General features: G+C 44.6%; 1 protein-coding gene across 3 annotated transcripts in view; it reads right to left on the reverse strand.

Annotated features, from left to right (window-relative positions):
• The window catches only part of SIN3B (SIN3 transcription regulator family member B), a 42,074-nt gene that overhangs the window by 9,814 nt on the left and 11,679 nt on the right, over positions 1-20,581 (reverse strand). For all 3 annotated transcript variants that reach the window (XM_088478480.1, XM_088478481.1, XM_088478482.1), the window contains 4 exons: positions 15,409-15,527; positions 9,724-9,934; positions 8,828-8,944; positions 249-487 (listed from right to left, as the gene is read on the reverse strand). In XM_088478480.1, the coding sequence (XP_088334606.1) occupies positions 249-487; positions 8,828-8,944; positions 9,724-9,934; positions 15,409-15,527 (686 nt within the window). The remainder of the gene's footprint in view (positions 1-248; positions 488-8,827; positions 8,945-9,723; positions 9,935-15,408; positions 15,528-20,581) is intronic.

A 20,581-nucleotide genomic window follows, 5' to 3' on the forward strand; every position in this document is an offset into this window, starting at 1 on the left:
CACCAACCTCCTTCTGGATGCAGCTCACACTACACAAACAATTCCTGTGTACCCAGTATTACACTTGATGAAAAAAAAAAAAAAAATTAAGCTTGGGTTAAAAAAAAATATTAAAAAAAATTCTGATGTGCTGCAGGTGAAAATTGCTTTCAAGTTTGCTGCAGACAAAACTTCATAACCAGTAAACTAATATTCACATAATGTCATTTTGAATAGGATATTGTGGCTTCCATGAACTCATCACTCACCTCTTTAGCACAACCGGCACCGCAGTGACTGGGTTTTTCTTAAGGCTCTCTATGATATCTGGAGCTTTGTCCCCATAAATACGGTAGATAGCACGTCGTTGGATAACTTCCGATGTCCCACCTAGGCAATCATCAAGTCGAAATTTCTCCTGATCCTCTGCGGACATGCGAGAGAGTTTCTTCTGGATGCTTTCCAGGACACGTATGGTTGCCAAATTGGTCTCCAACACAACGTCCAGCTGATATAAATTTAAGAGAGCTGGTTTGATTATAATATGAATTTTATGATTTATGTTTTTTTGGAAGGTGTGGAGACCTCATCAATAAACCTAAAAATGTTAAATCCTTCAAAGAATTAGCTCAGGGGGACGTTGAAAGAATTGACCTATTGTTTTCATCTCACATTTAGAAACATGTCCTGCTCATAACATACTGAATACATTAATTATTGTGGAAATGTCAATCTAAAATTAGCATTTTTGCTATTTAAAAACTACTGTATCCACAATACCAACTTCCCAAATGTCTGTTTCAGGGCCCCTCACAGTGATATGTGAGGATGTGTGTGGCAAGAGATCAGTGTATGATGCACATTCGTAGGCCTGCAATAAAAGTACAGAGGAGGGGGATGCTTAATCATGCACACCTCCCTTCATAATCAGTGTGATAGGAGTGCTGGTGACATATGTACCTGAACGGCAGATTTAAAGTTTGCGTCAGCTTCCACTTCACCTCTTGCTAGAATTACCACTGAAAGCGAAAATTGGCTCAAGCATTGCAGAGCATTAACTTATTGTAAACTTTTACAAAACAGAAGCTAACAGTGCCAAATGAAATGACAATGAACTATTCATGCTAAACGGGCGGAAGTTAAAGTACGATAGACATCCTCTACTAGCCCGCCAGAACTATCGATCCACTAAAGTTTCCTGCCCCATTAACACATTGACTTACAAAGTGCACTACAGCAGTAATTCCCATATAAACATAATAAAATACAGCTCAAGAATCACGTTCCCGGCACACAGGAAGATATGTCACCGGAAGGGACATCACGATTGAATCCATGTGCGGGGAATCACTTAAATTAGCAGGGCATAAATACATAGCGTCCCACATGCATAACTATCCCCTTGAAGAAGTCTACCACAAGATGAAACACGTTGGGTACCTGCAGCCCCCCGAGATTATGATCCTCTACAAATCTAATATGAGATGAGCATTATATATATAGTAATAGGAAGGAGGCACTCTCCATTTATAGTCAATTTTTATTCGTGATTAAACCAAAAATATGGTACTCAAGATCTGGTACATTGCGGCGGCTGACTCCTGGCATCTGGTCATTTTTTGACCAGGTCACTTAGAACATTGACGCAGGTTCAAGGCTTTTATTTGACCGCAATGAATATCATACACTAGTGTGGGGCATTGGACGTTGGTTCCAGTGCACATTCAGATCACTGACTTATTATCAATATTGTATAACCTTGATAAAGGTTCATGTTAGAACTGAAACATCGACCGGATCTTGAATACCATATTTTTGGTTTATTTGGGTGATGTTTAATCACGAATAAAACTTGTCTGAATAAATGGAGAGTGCCTCCTTCCTTCAGTGGATATTTATTACTGTTTAGATGACTGATCAGGTCACTAGAAGCACCCAGATGATGTATTCGCTGGGATGAGAGTGCAGGACACATTTGGATGGATATAGATATATATATATATATATATATATATCTATCCATTGGCGACTTTTCAGTCAAAAGAGGGCACTGACCATAGTTTAGTGAAAAAAAAGGTTTAGCTTTTAATAGTTACTTCATCTCAGTAAAGCAGTACGGTCATCTTAATCATCGACGTTTCGACCCATCCTGGTCTTTATCAAGACAAGTTCCTGTTCGTCATCCGTTCAGCACGCTGACCAAGAGCATGCATGTATATTATAACAAGAGATATGGTAAGAACTTACCTTTGTTTTTCTCTGTTTCTACGAAGTCCATAGGGTCCACAAGTATATGAAAGTGCCTGTGTTAGTAGTGCATAAATCCATCTTGTTGTTAAAACATCTGAGCATGAACTCTTGGCCCAATTAGCAATAAGATATATATGTATTTCTACTTCAGGGTCCATAGGGGGTCCACAGGGTTGACCTTGGGGTATAGCTGGATCTGGATCCATGGGCACCACGCAGTTAAAGCTTTGCTGCTCCCAGGATGCACTTGGGTCCGTCCTCCTCTATACCCCGCCCCGGCCACAGGCACCTCAGTTGGTAAGCAGCTAAGGCCGGAGGAGGAGACTAAACAGAGAGAAGGAAGACTGGAACACACAAGAAACCATACTCACAGAAATGGGAGACGGAAAACCGGTGACCAGCCACACAGCCCTTTTGAAGCCAGGTGCGTCAGGGCGGGCGCCCTGTGGACCCTATGGACTTCGTAGAAACAGAGATAACAAAGGTAAGTTCTTACCATATCTCATGTTTTCTACTTCAGGGTCCACAGGGTTGACCTTGGGGATGTCCCAAAGCAGTTCAACTAAGGGCGGGGACGCTCCAGTGCTGAAAGGAGTACCCGGCGCCCGAAGGATGCATCATGAGAGGCGAAGGTGTCAAACGCATAGAACCTCAAAAACGTTTGAATTGAAGACCAAGTGGCCGCCTTACACAGCTGAACAGCGGAGGCGCCACGTCTAGCAGCCCAAGAGGGACCCACAGAACGAGTGGAATGAGCCTTAAACAGAGGCTGGCACAGGTAAACCCTCCTGTGCATAAGCCTCACAAATAACGGAACGAAGCCAACGGGCTAACGTTTGCTTGTTGGCAGGCCAACCCCTCTTGTGAAAACCGAAGAGTACAAACAAAGAATCCGACTTCCTAACCGAAGCAGTCCGATCCACATAGATTCTAAGTGCCCGGACTACATCTAAGGAAGCCTCACCAGCTGAAAGATCAGGCGACTGAAAAGCTGGCACAACAAGTTCCTGATTAATGTGGAACTTCGAGACCACTTTGGGCAAAAACTCAGGACGAGTGCGGAGCACCGCTCTGTTCTGATGAAAAATCAGAAAAGGAGGGCGACAGGAAAGCGCCCCCAACTCTGACACCCTCCTGGCAGAAGCAATTGCTAGGAGAAAAACGGTCTTGAACGTCAGCCACTTGAGGTCCACCACCTCAAGAGGCTCAAAAGGATGACCCTGCAAGACCCGTAGCACCACCGCCAAGGAGCCACAGGAGGCACGAAGGGAGGCTGTATCCTGAGAACACCCTGGAAAAAGGTGTGAACATCCGGTAGTGTAGCAATCCGTCGCTGAAACCACACGGACAAAGCAGACACATGAACCTTCAGAGAGGCCAGGCGTAAGCCGAGGTCTAAACCTGATTAAAGGAACTCCAAGATTCTGGAAACCCGGAACACCTGAGGATCATAGTTTCTGGATTCACACCACTGAAAGTAAGTGCGCCACACCCTGTGGTAAATCCGTGCGGAGGCAGGCTTGAGTGCCCTAAGCATGGTACCAATGACTGAACTGGAGAAACCCCTAGATCTCAAGACGGCTGTCTCAAGAGCCACGCCGTCAAAGACAGCCGACCCAGATCCGGGTAAAGGCAGGGCCCTTGAGACAACAGGTCCCGACGCTGAGGAAGAAGGTACGGAGCGTCGATGGAGAGACACCTCAGATCGGAGTACCAAGGACGTCTGGGCCACGCCGGAGCAACCAGCACGAGCGTGCCGCCGTCCTGCTTGAATTTCCGCAGAACCCGAGGAAGTAAGGATATCGGAGGAAACAGATACGCCAGGTGAAACGTCCATTTCACCAACAGCGCGTCTACCAGACTGGCGCCTGCGTCTCTTGTCCTTGACCCGTAAACGGGCAACTTGTGATTGTGACGGGAGGCCATCAAGTCCAGCTCCGGCAGCCCCCACCTGTCCACGAGTAGCTGAAACACCTCTGGGTGAAGCGACCATTCCCCGGGATGCACGTCGTGACGGCTGAGGAAGTCCGCCTCCCAATTGAGGACTCCGGGAATGAAGACTGCCGAGATCGCTGGAATGTGACACTCCGCCCAAGCAAGGATGCGAGACACCTCCGACATTGCTGCCCGACTTAGAGTTCCTCCTTGGTGGTTGATATACGCCACCGTGGTGGAGTTGTCGGACTGCACCTGAACCGCCCGTCCATAAAGAGCGGGACCGGACGACTGCAGAGCCCGATAAACCGCCCGCAGTTCCAGGATGTTGATGGGAAGAAGAGCTTCTTCTGCAGACCAACGACCCTGAAGTAACAACGAGCCGGTCACTGCCCCCCAACCCCGAAGACTGGCATCCGTCGTGAGCAGGACCCAGTCCAGGATCCAAAAGGGACGCCCCTCGACCAGATGAGCTGTCTGAAGCCACCAAGCCAAAGACTGACGAACCTCCGGGGACAACACCAGCAACTGAGGGCGGATCCGGTGAGGTAACTCGTTCCATTCCGATAGAATCAGCCCCTGCAGAGGCCGGGAATGGAACTGGGCAAATTCCACCATGTCGAATGTTGACACCATGGAGCCCAAAACCCTCATAGCCGAATGGACCGACAGGCGGCAACTGCTCAGGCAACTGTGTATCCTCAGCTGCAGGGAGGAGACCTTCTCCGGGGTCAGGAAGATCCTTTGCTGCCGAGAATCCAGCAGGGCTCCCAAATGAACCATCCGCTGAGATGGAATCAGGGAGGACTTTTTCCAATTTATCAGCCACCCGTGCGCTTGTGGGCAAGCGACCGTCAAGTGGAGATGATGAAGCAGTACCTCCGGGGAACTCGCCAGCAACAGGAGGTCGTCCAGATACGGTAGTAGCCGTGCATTCTGGTTCCGACCATTATGGCATTATGGCCATGACCGCCATAATCTTCGTGAACACCCTCGGTGCCGTAGAGAGACCAAAGGGTAGCGCCCGGAACTGGTAATGGTGTTGAAGGATGGAACCATGTAATCCCCCAGTTCCATCGCCAGAATGATGGAACGTAACGTTTCCATCCTGAACTTGGGAACTCTGAGGAATTTGTTCAGAGACTTCAAGTTGAGGATAGGGCGATGAGAACCATTGGGTTTCCGCACCAGAAACAGAGAAGAATAGAACCCCGTCCCTCGTTGTAATGGAGGAACGGGAACAATGACCCCTGCTGTCAGCAAGGACTCTATAGCTTCCTGAATCTGTAAAGACTTGGTCGTATCCTGAGAAGGACTCGTGCAGAAAAACTGGGTGGGCGGTCTGTGCCGAAAAGACAGGGCGTACCCCTGGGAGACCACTTCTCGAACCCAGGCATCCGTGGTGGTATTGTGCCAGCACTGGGCAAATAGAAGAAGTCGGCCTCCCACTCTGGAGTCCCCCAGAGGGAGGCTCGTCCCATCAGGCAGAAGGTTTATCTTCCTACTTGGAAGAAGGGCGCCTGGCACTCCAGGGCTGCTTCTTGGGCTTAGAAGCGGCCTTGGTCGTCGACTGCCTCGGGAAGGACTGACCTTTTGCCTTGCCCTGAACCCGAAAGGACCGAAAAGCAGAGCTCCGTACCTTGGTAGGAGCAGAAGCCGAAGGGAGGAAGGCTGATTTAGACTTAGCCAGAGTGTCCACAATTTTGTCCAAGTCTGGACCAAAAAGCAACTCCCCATTAAAAGGTAAGGCCTCCAGTCCCTTTTTAGAGTCAGCGTCAGCTCTCCAAGACCTCAGCCACAAGGACCGACGCACCGACACAGCTGCAGCCGACACCCGAGAGGTTAGCAGGCTTGCGTCCAACGATGCTTCCCCAATGTAGGAAGCCGCATCCCTCATTTGACCTATCAACGCTCTCTGGATCTCCGGAGCATCTTCCGGAAAGGTATCCTCCAAAGCATTGGCCCAGCTCTCGATGGCCTTAGCCACCCAAAAGATGGCCATGGACGGACGGGCCACCGCCCCCGAGAGAGAGTAAATAGACTTCAAACAAGTCTCCACCTTCCTGTCCGTGGGATCCTTCAGGGAGGAGATCGACGGCAAAGGCAGCGTAGCGCTTTTAATTAAGCGGGTAACATGGGAATCCACCGCTGGAGGAGTTTCCCACTTCCTGCAATGAGCCTCCGGAAACGGATAGTTCGAAGCCAACCGCTTCTGCGGTTGGAACCTCTTGCTGGGCAACTGCCAGGCCCCTGCCATATGATCCATCAATTGATCGGACAGGGGAAAAACCGTCGAAGCTACCTTGGCCTTTTTAAAATTTGGGTATTTTAACCTGGGGGCGGGCACATCCTCCTCAATGTGAAGGATGGCCCGCACCGCCCTAACCAATGCCAGCACATTAATGGAAGACTTAGCCTCCATCTCCTGGGCCCCGGCATCCGAGTCAGAGTCTTCATGGATCTCCCCGTCATCCGAAGACACGTCCATGTCCGTGAACTGAGCCGCCAGTGAAGCCGGAACGGAACGCTTGGACGCCCGTGGGGGCAAATCACTGTGCAACATATGTTGAAAAGCCGATGACGAAGCCACCAGACTCTGAACAGAGCTGGAGAGGACATCCACCCAAGGCGGGGGTACTGCCTGAGGATACCCCTGAAAAGGTACCATCGACTGCTGCGGCACTGTGGGGGTTTGCACGTATACCGGCAAACCCGCATAAGGACCCACAGTCTGAGACCCGGGAGGAGACTGCACCAGACGAGTCACACCCGGGGAACGGGGCATGGTAGACTGGGGCAACGCCCTAGAAGGGGCCGCAGTCGGGACCGCAAGTCGGTCCGCGATTGACGCCAGCACTTGCGTAAACATTGCCCACGGAGGATCCTGCGCCACCGGGGGTTTAGAGGGTCCAGGTACCAACTGGCACCGCCCGCACAGACCGTCCTGAGACAAATCTGCCCCGTCAACCCCTGCCGAACTGCGTCGGCAGGAAAACAACACAGGAGCCTCGGAGCGCTCATTCCCCTCATCAGACATGACACAAACTTTTTTGCAAAAAAAGTGTCTCACCGAAACGAGGTAAGGCGTATAACACCCACGCACTCCCAAGTATGCAACCCAAACAGCCCACAATATGGTACTGAGGAGCACACCGCAGTATGTGACGGACCTCACAAATACGTAGATTTATATAAGTGAGGTACACAGAAAGAACACCCCTCCCCCATGCACCTGCAGGCCGTAGGAGAAGGAAAGGGATAGGTAAAAAGCTGACAGTAAGTAGAAAATAAGCACAGACAGCAGCACTAGCAAAAAGTCACATACCATTCAGAGAAGTTATACTCACTGCACCTTCCGCTACAATCAACCTCCCAGATTCAGTGTCTGGGAGGGCTATAGCGCTGCGAACACAGTCCTTTGCAAGGGGAGAGGTACGCAGGGGGACTGGTCCACTGGAAGCCTGCCTGGGAGCTCTGCGATGCTGCCTGAAGATGGCCGCCGGAGAGCTCTGAGGAGGAGTGGCTGAGTGAGAACAGCCCAGCGACGCCAGCACACGAGAGAAGGCGCGCTGGGCTGAGGGGAGGAGCGCTGAAGCAGGGAAGGCTGCCTCCCCTGCTAGTACTAAACCCCCGGGGAAGCCGGTTCCCCGCCGGTACTTACACCCCGGGGGCCAGCGGACACGCGGGGTATTCCTGAAGAGGGGGAGCCCGCCGCCGCTACTAGCGCCGCCGGTCTGTCCCCAGAGACCGGCGGCATGAAGACTGCATTTTCCCCGCGTGCAGCGCTGACAGCGCTGCACGCGGCTTACCTGGCCCCTTCAGTCCGGCAGCAGTCCTTGGGAGGTCCCGGAGCCACGCCAGTACTGACTCCGGGGTCCCGCTGCGATCCCCGGATCAGTACCGGCGTCGCAGCGCCAGCGGGGCTGTTGGAGTGGCAGCGTAGACGTCCAGATGGACAGTCTGATGCTGCCGCTCTGAAGACAGTAAAAATAAAATAATAAAATCTTCTTTTTTTTATTTTTTTTAAATAAAGAATAAAGCTTAGGGGCTGCTTATGCAGCCCCACTGCGCAGGGTGACCCGACTCCGGCCGGGCACCAACTAAAACTGAGGTGCCTGTGGCCGGGGCGGGGTATAGAGGAGGACGGACCCAAGTGCATCCTGGGAGCAGCAAAGCTTTAACTGCGTGGTGCCCATGGATCCAGATCCAGCTATACCCCAAGGTCAACCCTGTGGACCCCCTATGGACCCTGAAGTAGAAATACATATATATCTTATTGCTAATTGGGCCAAGAGTTCATGCTCAGATGTTTTAACAACAAGATGGATTTATGCACTACTAACACAGGCACTTTCATATACTTGTGGCACTTTAGGGCGCTCCAATTTGGTTCTACTGTTTACAACTATACATGCTTGTTTAAGAAGAGAAGCTCCTGGCAGCAACACAGAGTTAAGGGAAAGTCAAGATACAAAAACATTGTCATGAGAGCTATGATCCACTGACAGTCAATTGTCGTTTTTTAATTTTTGGTTAGACTTTGGCACATAAGCACCAACATGTGTGCAATGAAAGGTGAATTACTTAGTTGTCTAATGTTCTGCAGTACTCTCATTTGTACAATGATGCACAACTGGATTTCAGAGGACAAATAGCAACACACCTCAAACCTCTCATCCTCACAACGGTGAAGTTGCTCCTCATATGGGGTCTTCTTAGAGCTGACGAAAGTAGAGTCCTCAGACCAAGCAGGAAAAGACACCCAGGTATCATTTAAGACCTGTAGAAGAGAATTGATTTACAAATTATTTTGTGAAATAGAGATCGACTACTTATTTTTTATTAAAAAGAATGCAATGTTGTGGACGGGTAGCCAGTAGGAAATCAATACCAGATATTGAGGTTATATTTAAATATATAATGTTGTATACATACATATTAATCATATAAACAGCTACCCAGATATGACTTTACTTCAAATTGTTACCATTATTTGTAAACAAATAAGACAACATCTATAGGTGGACATGGACTTGTGGTCGGGAAAAGAGGTGGCAATGCACATGCCCAAATACTACATCATGTTGTTCACATGCCTGCCGCGCAACTTTTTCTTCAATTAACACACACACACATATATATATATATATATATATATATATATATATATATATATATATGTTCATTCTAGCACCATGCACCTTTCACTATCCGTGCAGTTCCTCTTTTCTGTCTGGAGAGTAGCTCTCTGCTCTGGTGCTTCTAGCACACTCAAATGATGCAACAAACTGCTTAGATACAGACCAAAGTGTGCTAGAAGCAACAGAGCAGAGCGCGAACATCCCAGGCAAGAAAAAGGAACTGCATGGGTTGTGACAAGTGCAGGGTGCTAGAATGAACACTAAAAATGTTAGTTATCAGTTACTACTTATACAATGATCCCTAAATGCTGGCAGCCTGAGGTCTAACAACTACCAGCCTCTCCTTTTGACAGATATGGTTTTTCTCAGCAGCATTTACTACTTTCAGTATGTTTGCTTATGTGTATACGATGCACACCTCTTTGCAGACAGCAGTCCTACCACTGCATTTTGGTTGCTGATAGGTCTTAGGAAGTGCTCTGTAGCTGGAACCGATTCGTTTACAAGATGCGTAATCAATTTCACGTCCTATTCCTTCATTAGAACGATCATTGGTTACCGGTGAGGCGAAAGAGAGTTCTTTAACCCCCAAAAAAGACTTAAATTGAGCAAAGAGCTCTAGAAACTTCCTGTTGGAAAAAACAAAGCGAAAATGAAATATGTAAAAAATCTAGTTAAAAAAGTAACATTTCAGTAGATAAACTTACAATAGTTTAAGTTATATTTAGTGCATTGTTCTGATGCTTCATGAATCAGATTAATAAAAAAAAAACACTCATTACTACTATCAGCAGTGAAAAAAATGTGCAAGTCATAGTCCTAGTGGACAATGTAATTGCGAGAGATAGCATTCTGCCACATCATTCAGAACAACAATAGAGCAAATTGCTAATTTTACTGCACACCACAACAGAGGTGCAGCCACTCTGAGTGTTCCTACGCCGTTCCGACGGCACAGAACGTTTATCACTTAGGATTGAATCCCCATAGGATAAAATAAAAATGGCTAGATATGCAAGGCTACAAATTAAAAACAGCGGGGGTGACCTGGTCATTCATACTGTAAGGAATGGGTTTTTCTACAACAATGCGGGTGTGCCGAATCCATGAAGCAATCAGTTGTTTGGAGACACACCACCCCTTTCTACGGGCATCACAGAGATCCAGCAGATCATCCAATTTTCTGACATGAAGTGTAGCATTTGACAGGTGCAATATCTTACTGTTCACCGCACTGCATACAAAGCCTCCACTTAGTGCATGTGTGTAAATGTTACACAATAGTCTGATGGTCACATAGGAAGTTCTGCCTGTCCTAGAACTGGAATTACTCTAACCATAATGATAGGAAAAAGAGAAAAGAAGGGCAGATATGGAATACATAAGTACAGACATTGAACCTAGCAGAAAACTGGTAAAAAACCACCACAATCCCTATGCAATCATAACCCAGCCAGAGATACTTCCCTACAGCTTGCTTTAGCAAGGTGCTGCAGTGTACCCATTCTGTAAATGTAAACATGCACCCTGTTCTTTTCTGCAGTGCAATGGCAGCTGGGCACCTGCATCTTATATGCTGCCCACACTACAGCAAGCTTTTTTTCTGGCTGCCATGGCTGAGCTGCATCGCTACCAAACTGGCCTTTATACCACTGGACTTAAAATCCCAGAGTTAAATGAGCAGCCTGCACTTTTCAGAGAAGGCCGACTAGTAGTACTCCCAGAGGGAGCTGTATGCGGTGGAGGTGTTCCGCTGGAGCTGCAGAAACATCCGCTGTGTCCATGGGAGTCTGTACACAGTGCTCTTTTCTTGCCGCAAAATATGTGCGATGAAATCTGCTCTTATTAGTCTTTTTAGCTTCAGAAAGAGGTCTATGTTGCTGTGGCAGCTTAATGTACATTTTCTGATAACCTTCATTCATTTATTTTTATTATATTCATTCATTTATTTATTTTTACTATATTATCTAATAGGCTAATAGCTGCAGATGGATTCATGCAAAAGGCAGAGAAAGCTTCCTAAGTGTTTCTTTGTGTATGGCCTCTTTAATGAGATGGACATGTTTATCTTTTAAGATAAAGAATGTTATGCTGCCCATCCACTAGAAGACAAGCAAAAGACTGCACTATTACGACATTGTAATCGTGCAGTCGTTTGTCAGTCTGTGATGTGCCTACACTGAACGAGCAGTCGTTCAGTGTAGACACATCAATCATCTGCTAACATGTTCAACCTGACATTATCGTCAGGATGTCCAGCATGTTTGCCCGATGATAGATGTCCAAAATGAATAGGGGGAGCGCGCATCGCAGGTCGTTTAGTGAACGATTTGCAAATTATTAATGAACGATTGAACTATATTGTTAAATTGCTCAATTTAATTGCCTAGATGGGCCGCATCAGTTATGGTTTTCTCCTGTCCTTGGATTATTAGGGCAGGAATTTGTGGAGTCAAAGCTGATGCTAGGCAGATTTAGTACCTCTCTGATCTGGTTCACCCTCCCTATTTCTTTGTGAATTTACTGTATTGGTTTAGCTCACTAAAAAGTAAACCACAAACAAGAATAATACCAGGTGGATTCCTTTAGAATAGGCTTTGCCAGTAGTAAAAGCATAATAAAAAAAAGGTTTTGTTTTTTAAAAAAAACAGTTTGGTTTAAACCAGTCAACCTTGATCTTGACATAACAGGGAAGCCAGAACTCAATCTAAACCTGGAAAGAGTATTGTGACTTAACATGCAAGCAAATAAGTCAGTACTGTATCTAAAAACGAATAAACTAACACCCAAGCAGGTGCAAGGATAGTGTAGTGTGTCACCAGTGGCAACTAAACAAACAAGGCATTTAAAAATTTGAAAAATAAAGAAGTAAAAACAATAATATGGTTTCCAACTTCATAAAATATATATATATATATATATATATATATATATATATATATATATTTTACACACACACACACACCAGATCTTCTAATATCCTGTAATAAACATACAACACCAGGCGCTATTTGAAATATAAAGTTGTTTGTAAAAAATTTATAAAAAGTCGCTACCCAATAAATAGCTCTGATGTTACTACTTACCAATAAACAGTTAATATAAGAGGTGATTTCTGAAGTTATTCACTTCAGGGTGTGCTCACATAGACATAAGGATAAATGTAATACTGTAAAATATTTTATTAAAATTACACAATAGTAAACATATCATAAACATTTATAAATTAACATCTAAAATGGCCATTCTTGCATATCCTTCATATTTGGATCAATAATAACGTGTGAGAACAATCAAGGGTCCACACTTATATAGATAAAAACATTCTTTAAAAGGAAACCAATATATTTATGTCTGAAAAAAATGACTTCAGGATACACCGGTTTTAATGAATCAGCGATCTTATTGGCTTAAGATTAATTAGATGGGTGATATAAGGTGCCCCAACAGAGATTCTATTATACCACCCACTTGAAGAAGCAGTCACGTGACGGGGAAACGCGTTAGAGACCAGATACTCTCTCATATCCGGACTACAATATTGCCTCCTGTCCAAGACTGCGGAGGCAGTGAGAACGAGTACCCGCTGTGTGAGGTGAGAGCACACACAAACATCTATCTCCCTGTAATTACACTGAGAAAGAGATTCCACACCTTTGGAAAAGCAAGATACCAGTAGTGTTTACAGACCAGCAGTGCCCCTACAGACGTCAGGGAGCGGAGAGCTGGGTAAATATACAGAGACTGTATTACTATATCATAACCCTCTTTGAAATAGCTACCTTAAACCATCCTTGGTTGGCTGCAGAGAGTGTTGACTGATTACTTCAGGCACACTGGAGTGGACATTTAACAGCTGAAACTTGCGTGGAAATTTCACTATCCCTTCTTAATCAGGAGTTTTAACTATTGACGGGACTGGAGAGCATTATTGTCCGATTTGGACATAAAAACATTCTTTAAGGAAACCAATATATTTATCTATATAAGTGGACCCATGATTGTTCACACACATTATTATTGATAATAATATGAAGGATATGCAAGAATGGCCATATAGATGTTGATATATAAATGTTTATTATAAATATATACACTATTGTGTAATTTTAATTAAATATTTTACAGTATTACATTTATCCATATGTCTATGTGAGCGCAACCTGAGGTGAATAACTTCAGAAACCACCTCTTATATTAACAATCTCCTGTAATACAATGGATTCATATCTACTCACATTTTGGAATGTGTGGATTAGTCATACAGTTTTAGTGAACTAAATTCTGGAAAATACTTTGTGTCTTGAAATTTATGGTGTTAAAGTTGTACAATTTAAATTCAAAACGGACTACACTAAGGGCCTGATTCAGACTTGGGAATAGAGCGATATCTCTCTCAACTGATCATCTAGGTGAAACCATGCTGCACTGCAGGTGGGGCAGTTTTAAAATGTGCAGAGATTTAGATTTGGGAGGAGTGTGTCCAAACTGACATCTAAATTGTAGAGTAATAATAAAGCTGTGCAGTATTTGTGAGCTACATACAAAAGCAGCCAGTATTTACCCCACATGCAAAAAAAAATTATGTATTTACACCCCATTCATTGCAATATGGTTTGTTCAGGTTCACAGTTGAGAGAGATATCTCACTCTATTCCCAACTCTGAATCAGGCCCTTAACTAATGCCTTTAATTTGTGATTAACAAAATAAGTTTAAAAAACATAAAAACAAAACACTGACCAGTCATGCAATGTATAAGAAATCCACTGCGCATTTGCTAATCTGCACATTAGCTCAAATTTTACAGTGAACCATTCAATCATTGGAAAAATCTAAATTCATTTTTAGATCTCATGCACACCCAAAATCACATTATACTTATGGCTCTAAAAGGCAAATTCAATTAGCCGCGAAAAGTCGCTCACGGGTTTTACCTGTGGAAAAGTTTTGCACGCATCACCGCTTATCCTTGTATTCAATTCCAAAGGACGCGAAAACAGGACTCGGCGAAACTCAAACAGGTGAAAAGTACTGTCAGTTTTGGGGAAATCAGCCTGACACCCCCCAAAAGTTGCACTAACATTGGGGATCTCTATAGATACCCCCGAATAGCCCTGCTGAAGATATTTGGGGTATTTGAATGCTCTCAATAGCTATTTAGTATCTTCGCACAAGTGGTGAAGAATGTGTTTTAGCATTTTTTTCTGGTGAAAATAAGTAGTCCCAGCAAATTTGGGGTACATGAAAATGGGTGTGAGCATATTTGAAAGTTGATAAAGTGAAGTTTTAAAGATTTTTTTAAAAATCCACCTGCCACAACCACCTGCAAACTTAAAAACACCTGGGGCATACTTGCCCCGCCCCCCCCCCCCCCTGGAGTCTATTTCGCAAATTTTTAAGTTGGTCCCCCAACTTTGTACTTTTTGACCTCTTTTTCAAAGTAATTTTTTGGGATGTTAAGTTTATTTTCAAATTTTTTTTTTTTTTTTTTTTACACAGTTTACCTTTGAGGACTGTCCCAAGAGGGTTCCCGCAAGTTTGCTCCCCAAAACTGCACTTTTTTTCACCTGCTTTCATAGGCGAATCTTTTTTGCCTATTCCAATGCATTGTCTTTCCGCACCGGCGAAAAGTCTTTGGAATTGAATACAGGATAAGTTTTCGCCTGGCGAAATTACGTCACCAGCGAAAACTTTTCGCCGAAAATGGCTTATCTCGGCTAACTGAATATGCGCCTAAGAGTCAATTTAGAGAAATACATTCATCTCAATGAAATAAACCCCACAAAAGGGTATAGTATTGAGCAACATATTGTCTTTGGCAATAATCATTTGTTTATAAAAGCAATAGCCAGTATGTTTTCTCTCTAATTGCTTCAAATACCGTTTTTCACAAAAGTTCTGTACATTGGTTGCAGACTCTCATTTAACTTTCATGTGTTGAGAGATGTACTATACTAATTTTTACCACATGCCCTGTAGTAACAGCTATGAAAAAGTTACATGGCAAAATGTAATGCATTGAAAATACAGTTTAAATGAAACCCCTTGCAATAAATAAAGTAGTGTTAAACGCCAATTCTCTCAGTGTTCTTTTAACATACCCCAAAAAAGGTGTGACCAGTTGCAAAAGCTCCGAACCAGATACTAGTTCTTGGTTGAAGAGGGCGATGCATCGTAGAAAATTCTCATAAACTTCCTGGCTCTTCAATACGCGACGAACCTTAAAATTAAATGGATCCTTAATAGATGGCACACATGTAGTCCCTCTCTAGCATCAATGCACCACGCAAGAAAATGCGTTAGCTGAGAAATGAAAATCAACTGAGTACACAAATAAAAAAAAAAAACTAGAGATGGGCGGTTCAGTTTTACTCAGATTTACTTGAATAGGTTTGGATCTCAAAACGGCATCATATTGGCTATCTGGCTGTCACGTGTTTTGGATAGCCAATAAGAGATAGCCGAACTTGTGATAATTTGGCGATAAGAACCGAATAAAATCGACCTCGCATGTCTCTAAAAAATAAAAAAATAAAAAAAAACACAACATCTTACATTCTTGCCATTAAACCTGTCCAGATTGGGAACAAGACCACAAGATTTATTTATTTTTCACTGTAAAAAAGGTTGATTTTAAATACACATACAGCATAAGGTTGCATATGTACAGTACTGTGCAAAAGTTTTAGGCAGGTGTGGAAAAAGGAGAGTTATGGTAAAACTTAACTCTCTTTCTTCCAAGTCCATATGGTCCACAGGGAGACAATGGGGTGTAGGTGGTACTTGGAGGACCGCACATCAACAGCAAAGCTCTTTTCTAGGATGCTCCGGTCTTTCCCCCTATAGCCCGCAGGCAACTCAATTTTGTTAACAAGCCCAAGGCAGGAGCAGGATAGGGGAGAAAAAAAAAAAAAAAAAGAGACTGGTACACTGAAGAACCACACTCTCACACAGAGAAGGAAACAAGTGACCAAGATAAGAAACCCATAGAAGCCAGGTGCGTCAGGGCGGGTGCTTTGTGGAATTCGAAGAAAAAGAGTTAACAAGGACAAGTTTTACCATGACACTCCTTTTCTTCTTCAGGGTCCATAGGGCTCCACAGGGAGACAATGGGGATGTCCCAAAGCAGCGGGTGATGCTCCTGAGCTGAGAGGAGAACCCGGTGTCCGAAGGAAGCATCCTGAGCGGCAAATGTATCAAAGGCATAGAACCTAAGAAAGGTGTGGAAAGACGACAACTTGTCCGCCTTGCATAGTAGTTCGGCAGACGTGCCACGGCGGGCTGCCCACGAGGGAGCCACAGAGCGAGTAGAATGAGCATACTGTAGCCGGCACAGGAAGGCTAGTCTGCGTATAAGCCTGTGAGATAGTCATGCAAAGCCATCTGGCCAGAGTCTGTCTGTTGGCTGGCCATCCCTTCTTGTGGAATATATATAGGACGAAGAGGGAGCCCGAATTCCTGATGGAACTAGTGCAGTCCACGTAGATCTTCAGAGCATGGACCACATCCAAAGAGGCCTCACCTGCCAAGAGGTCTGGTGATTGAAATTCTGTAACCACAATTTCCTCATTGAGGTCGAAACGAGAAACCACTTTGGGAAGGAATCCAGGGCGCATTATAAGAACAGCCCTGCCCGGATGAAAGATTAGAAATTGGGACCGACAGGAAAGATTTGTCCTGAGGTAGCCCTTCTTAGGGTGAAAAGTCGAAATGAGAAGCACCGAGTCTGCCGGCAGACCCTACATCTGTGTCATTCCCCCCACTTAACAAGAAAAAACAATCAGGAAAGGTAACCCTTTGAATACTCCAGATTTGAAGCTGGGAGGCTGTCATTTTTGAAGGAACCTGAGGTAGAGCGCATAGCACCAATAGGTGTTTTTCCCCCTACATGGAATATCTTTGATGTGGACTTGGATTTAACACAGCAACTTTTTCTGAATATCAATAAGAATTGACTCATCACTATTCTATTCAATTAAATCCCTACATAAGGGTTTTTTTTTGTGCAGCCAGTAATTCGCTTCCTTAGCGCTTTTCTGCACATTGCTGTATTGTTTCTTCTATTTGTTGCGTCAGTTATATGTTGTGTGTATATATGTGGTATACCGGTACTAGGTATTTTGTTTTTTAGTGTTTTACTAGCACTAGTTATTAATTGATTGTATATTACTGTTTTGCTTTGGCATAGGCCCTCCCTTTTTTTTTTGAAATAAAAACGCAATACTTTGAATATAATTTATTGACTACAGTCAGGTCCATAAATATTGAGACATTGACAGAATTTTCAGATTATAGCCTCTATTCACCACCACAATAGTTTTGAAATGAAACAAACAAGATGTGCTTTAACTGCAGACTTTCAGATTTAATTTGAGGGTAATTACATCCAAATCAGGTGAACGGTGTAGGAATTACAACAGTTTCAATATGTGCCTCCCACTTTTTAAAGGGCCAAAAGTAATGGGACTGTCAACTCAAAAGCCATTTCATGGACAGGTGTGGGCTATTCCCTCATTATTTCATTATCAATTAAGCAGGTAAAAGGTCTGGAGTTGATTCTAGGTGTGACATTTGCATTTGGAATCAGTTGCTGTCAACTCTCAATATGAGATCCAAAGAGCTGTCACTATCAGTGAAGCAAGCCATCATTAGGCTGAAAAATCAAAACAAACCCATCAGAGAGATAGCAAAAACATTAGGTGTGGCCAAATCAACTGTTTGGAACATTCTTAAAAAGAAAGAACGCACCGGAGAGCTCAGCAACACCAAAAGACCCGGAAGACCACGGAAAACAACTGTGGTGGATGACAAAAGAATTATTTCCCTGGTGAAGAAAAACCCCTTCACAACAGTTGGCCAAATCAAGAACACTCTCCAGGAGGTAGATGTATATGTGTCAAAGTCAACAATCAAGAGAAGACTTCACAAGAGTGAATATAGAGGGTTCACCACAAGATGCAAACCATTGGTGAGCCACAAAAACAAAAAGAACAGATTAGAGTTTGCCAAACAACATCTAAAAAAGCCATTACAGTTCTGGAACAACATCCTATTGACAGATGAGACAAAGATCAACTTGTACCAGAGTGATGGGAAGAGAAGAGAAGGAAAGGAACTGTTCATGATCCAAAACATACCACCTCATCAGTGAAGCATGGTCGTGGTAGTGTCATGGCGTGGGCATGTATGGCTGCCAATGGAACTGGTTCCCTTGTATTTATTGATTATGTGACTGCTGACAAAAGCAACAGAATGAATTCTGAAGTGTTTTGGGCAATATTATATGCTCAAATTCAGTCAAATGCTTCAGAACTCATTGGACAGCGCTTCACAGTGCAGTTGGAGAATGACCCGAAGCATACTGCAAAAGCAACCAAAGAGTTTTTTAAGGTTAAAAAGTGGAATGTTATGCAATGGCCAAGTCAATCCCCGACCTGAATCCGATTGAGCATGCATTTCACTTGATGAAGACAAAACTGAAGGGAAAATGCCCCAAGAACAAGCAGGAACTGAAGACATTTGCAGTAGAGGCCTGGCAGAGCATCACCAGGGATGAAACCCAGCGTCTGGTGATGTCTATGTGTTCCAGACTTCAGGCTGTAATTGCCTGCAAAGGATTTGCAACAAAGTATTAAAAAGTGAAAGTTAGATTTAGGATTGTTTAGTTTGTCCCATTACTTTTGGCCCCTTAAAAAGTGGGAGGCACATATAGAAACCGTTGTAATTCCTACACCGTTCACCTGATTTGGATGTAATTACCCTCAAATTAAATCTGAAAGTCTGCAGTTAAAGCACATCTTGTTTGTTTCATTTCAAAGCCATTGTGGTGGTGAATAGAGGACAAAATCTGAAAATTCTGTCAATGTCCCAATATTTATGGACCTGACTGTATGTGAATTCATTACTCACACTTAAATTGCACAGGAAGCCCCTTTTCTCTCCTACGGGCAGATACTCTAGCCAAAAGAAACAGTCTTCGCAGTGAGCCATTTGACATCTACTGAATCCAGGGGTTCAAATGGAGGTTCCTGCAGTGCTTAGAGAACCACTGACAAATCCCGCTGAGCCACAGAAGGGTCAAAGGGAGGTTGTATACGTAGAACACCTTGCAGGAAGGTGTGAACATCCGGTAGAGGAGCAAATCTACGCTGGAACCAGATGGACTGAGCAGAGACCTGCACTTTCAGAGAGGCTAGGCGGAGTCCGTGATCAAATCCAGCTTGAAGACAGGAAACGATTCTAGAAACCCAAAAAACCTAAGGGTCATAGTTTCTAGTATCACACCACTGGAAATCTGTATGCCACACCCAGTGATAAATCCTGGCAGAAGTTGGTCTACGCGCTCTGAGCATGGTCTGGACCAGAGAGCTAGAAAACCCTTTAGACCTTAGGAGCCAAGCTGTTAAAGACAGATGGACCAGGTCTGGATGGAGACAGGCTAACTCTAACCCTCCCTTAGTGGTGCCTAACCTCCCCCTCTAGTGCCTAACCACCCGCCAGGGGTGCCTAACCCCCTCTCACCACTCCCTAAACCTAATCTTCCCAGGGGGGGGCCTATCCCTAACCCTTTCCCGTAGGGGTGCCTAACCCTGATCTCTCCCCACTCAAACCTAAAAGGCGCATATCCACCTTGTCCATTAATCATGCATTGAGCGATGCGCGCTCCCGCTGTCGGCATCTGTGGTCGTTGTCGGCATCTGTCATCGCCTGAACATTGTTGTGCATGTTCGAGGATGAGGGTGGGTGCCTGCACTGAACGACATATCGTTCAGTGTGGGTACAACCACTACACAGTGTAATGAACGATTACGTTATTGTACAGTTGTTCATTAGTCTTGTAGTGGATACGCACCTTAACCCCAATTGACTCCCTAAACCCTGGGATCTGAGCAGATGGGGCAGCCCGTTCCACCTGGAGAGGATCAGGTGTTATAGGGGCCTGGATTGAAACAGAGCAAACTCCACCATTTTGAAGGTAGACACCATGGATCCCAAGGTCTGCATTGCAGAGTGTATTGACACTCGGCGACTGGAGTAATCTGCGCCGTTGGTGTTGTTCTAACGGTGATCCAGCTCCTGCCAGACACCAATGAAACGGAGTTGCCTTCAGGCTGTGGGCGGGTTATATGGGGGGGCGGGGGAAAGAGTTGTCCAGTCCTCCAAGTACAATCTACACCCCATTGTATCCCTGTGGAGCCCTATGGACCCTGAAGAAGAAAAATGCTGCAAAGTTAGAATGATTTACAAATAGAAGTGTTAATAGTTTATTTTTAT

This window comes from Taudactylus pleione, unplaced genomic scaffold (assembly GCF_031769625.1).
Source record: "Taudactylus pleione unplaced genomic scaffold, aTauple2 ptg000214l, whole genome shotgun sequence".
Lineage (NCBI taxonomy): Eukaryota > Metazoa > Chordata > Amphibia > Anura > Myobatrachidae > Taudactylus > Taudactylus pleione.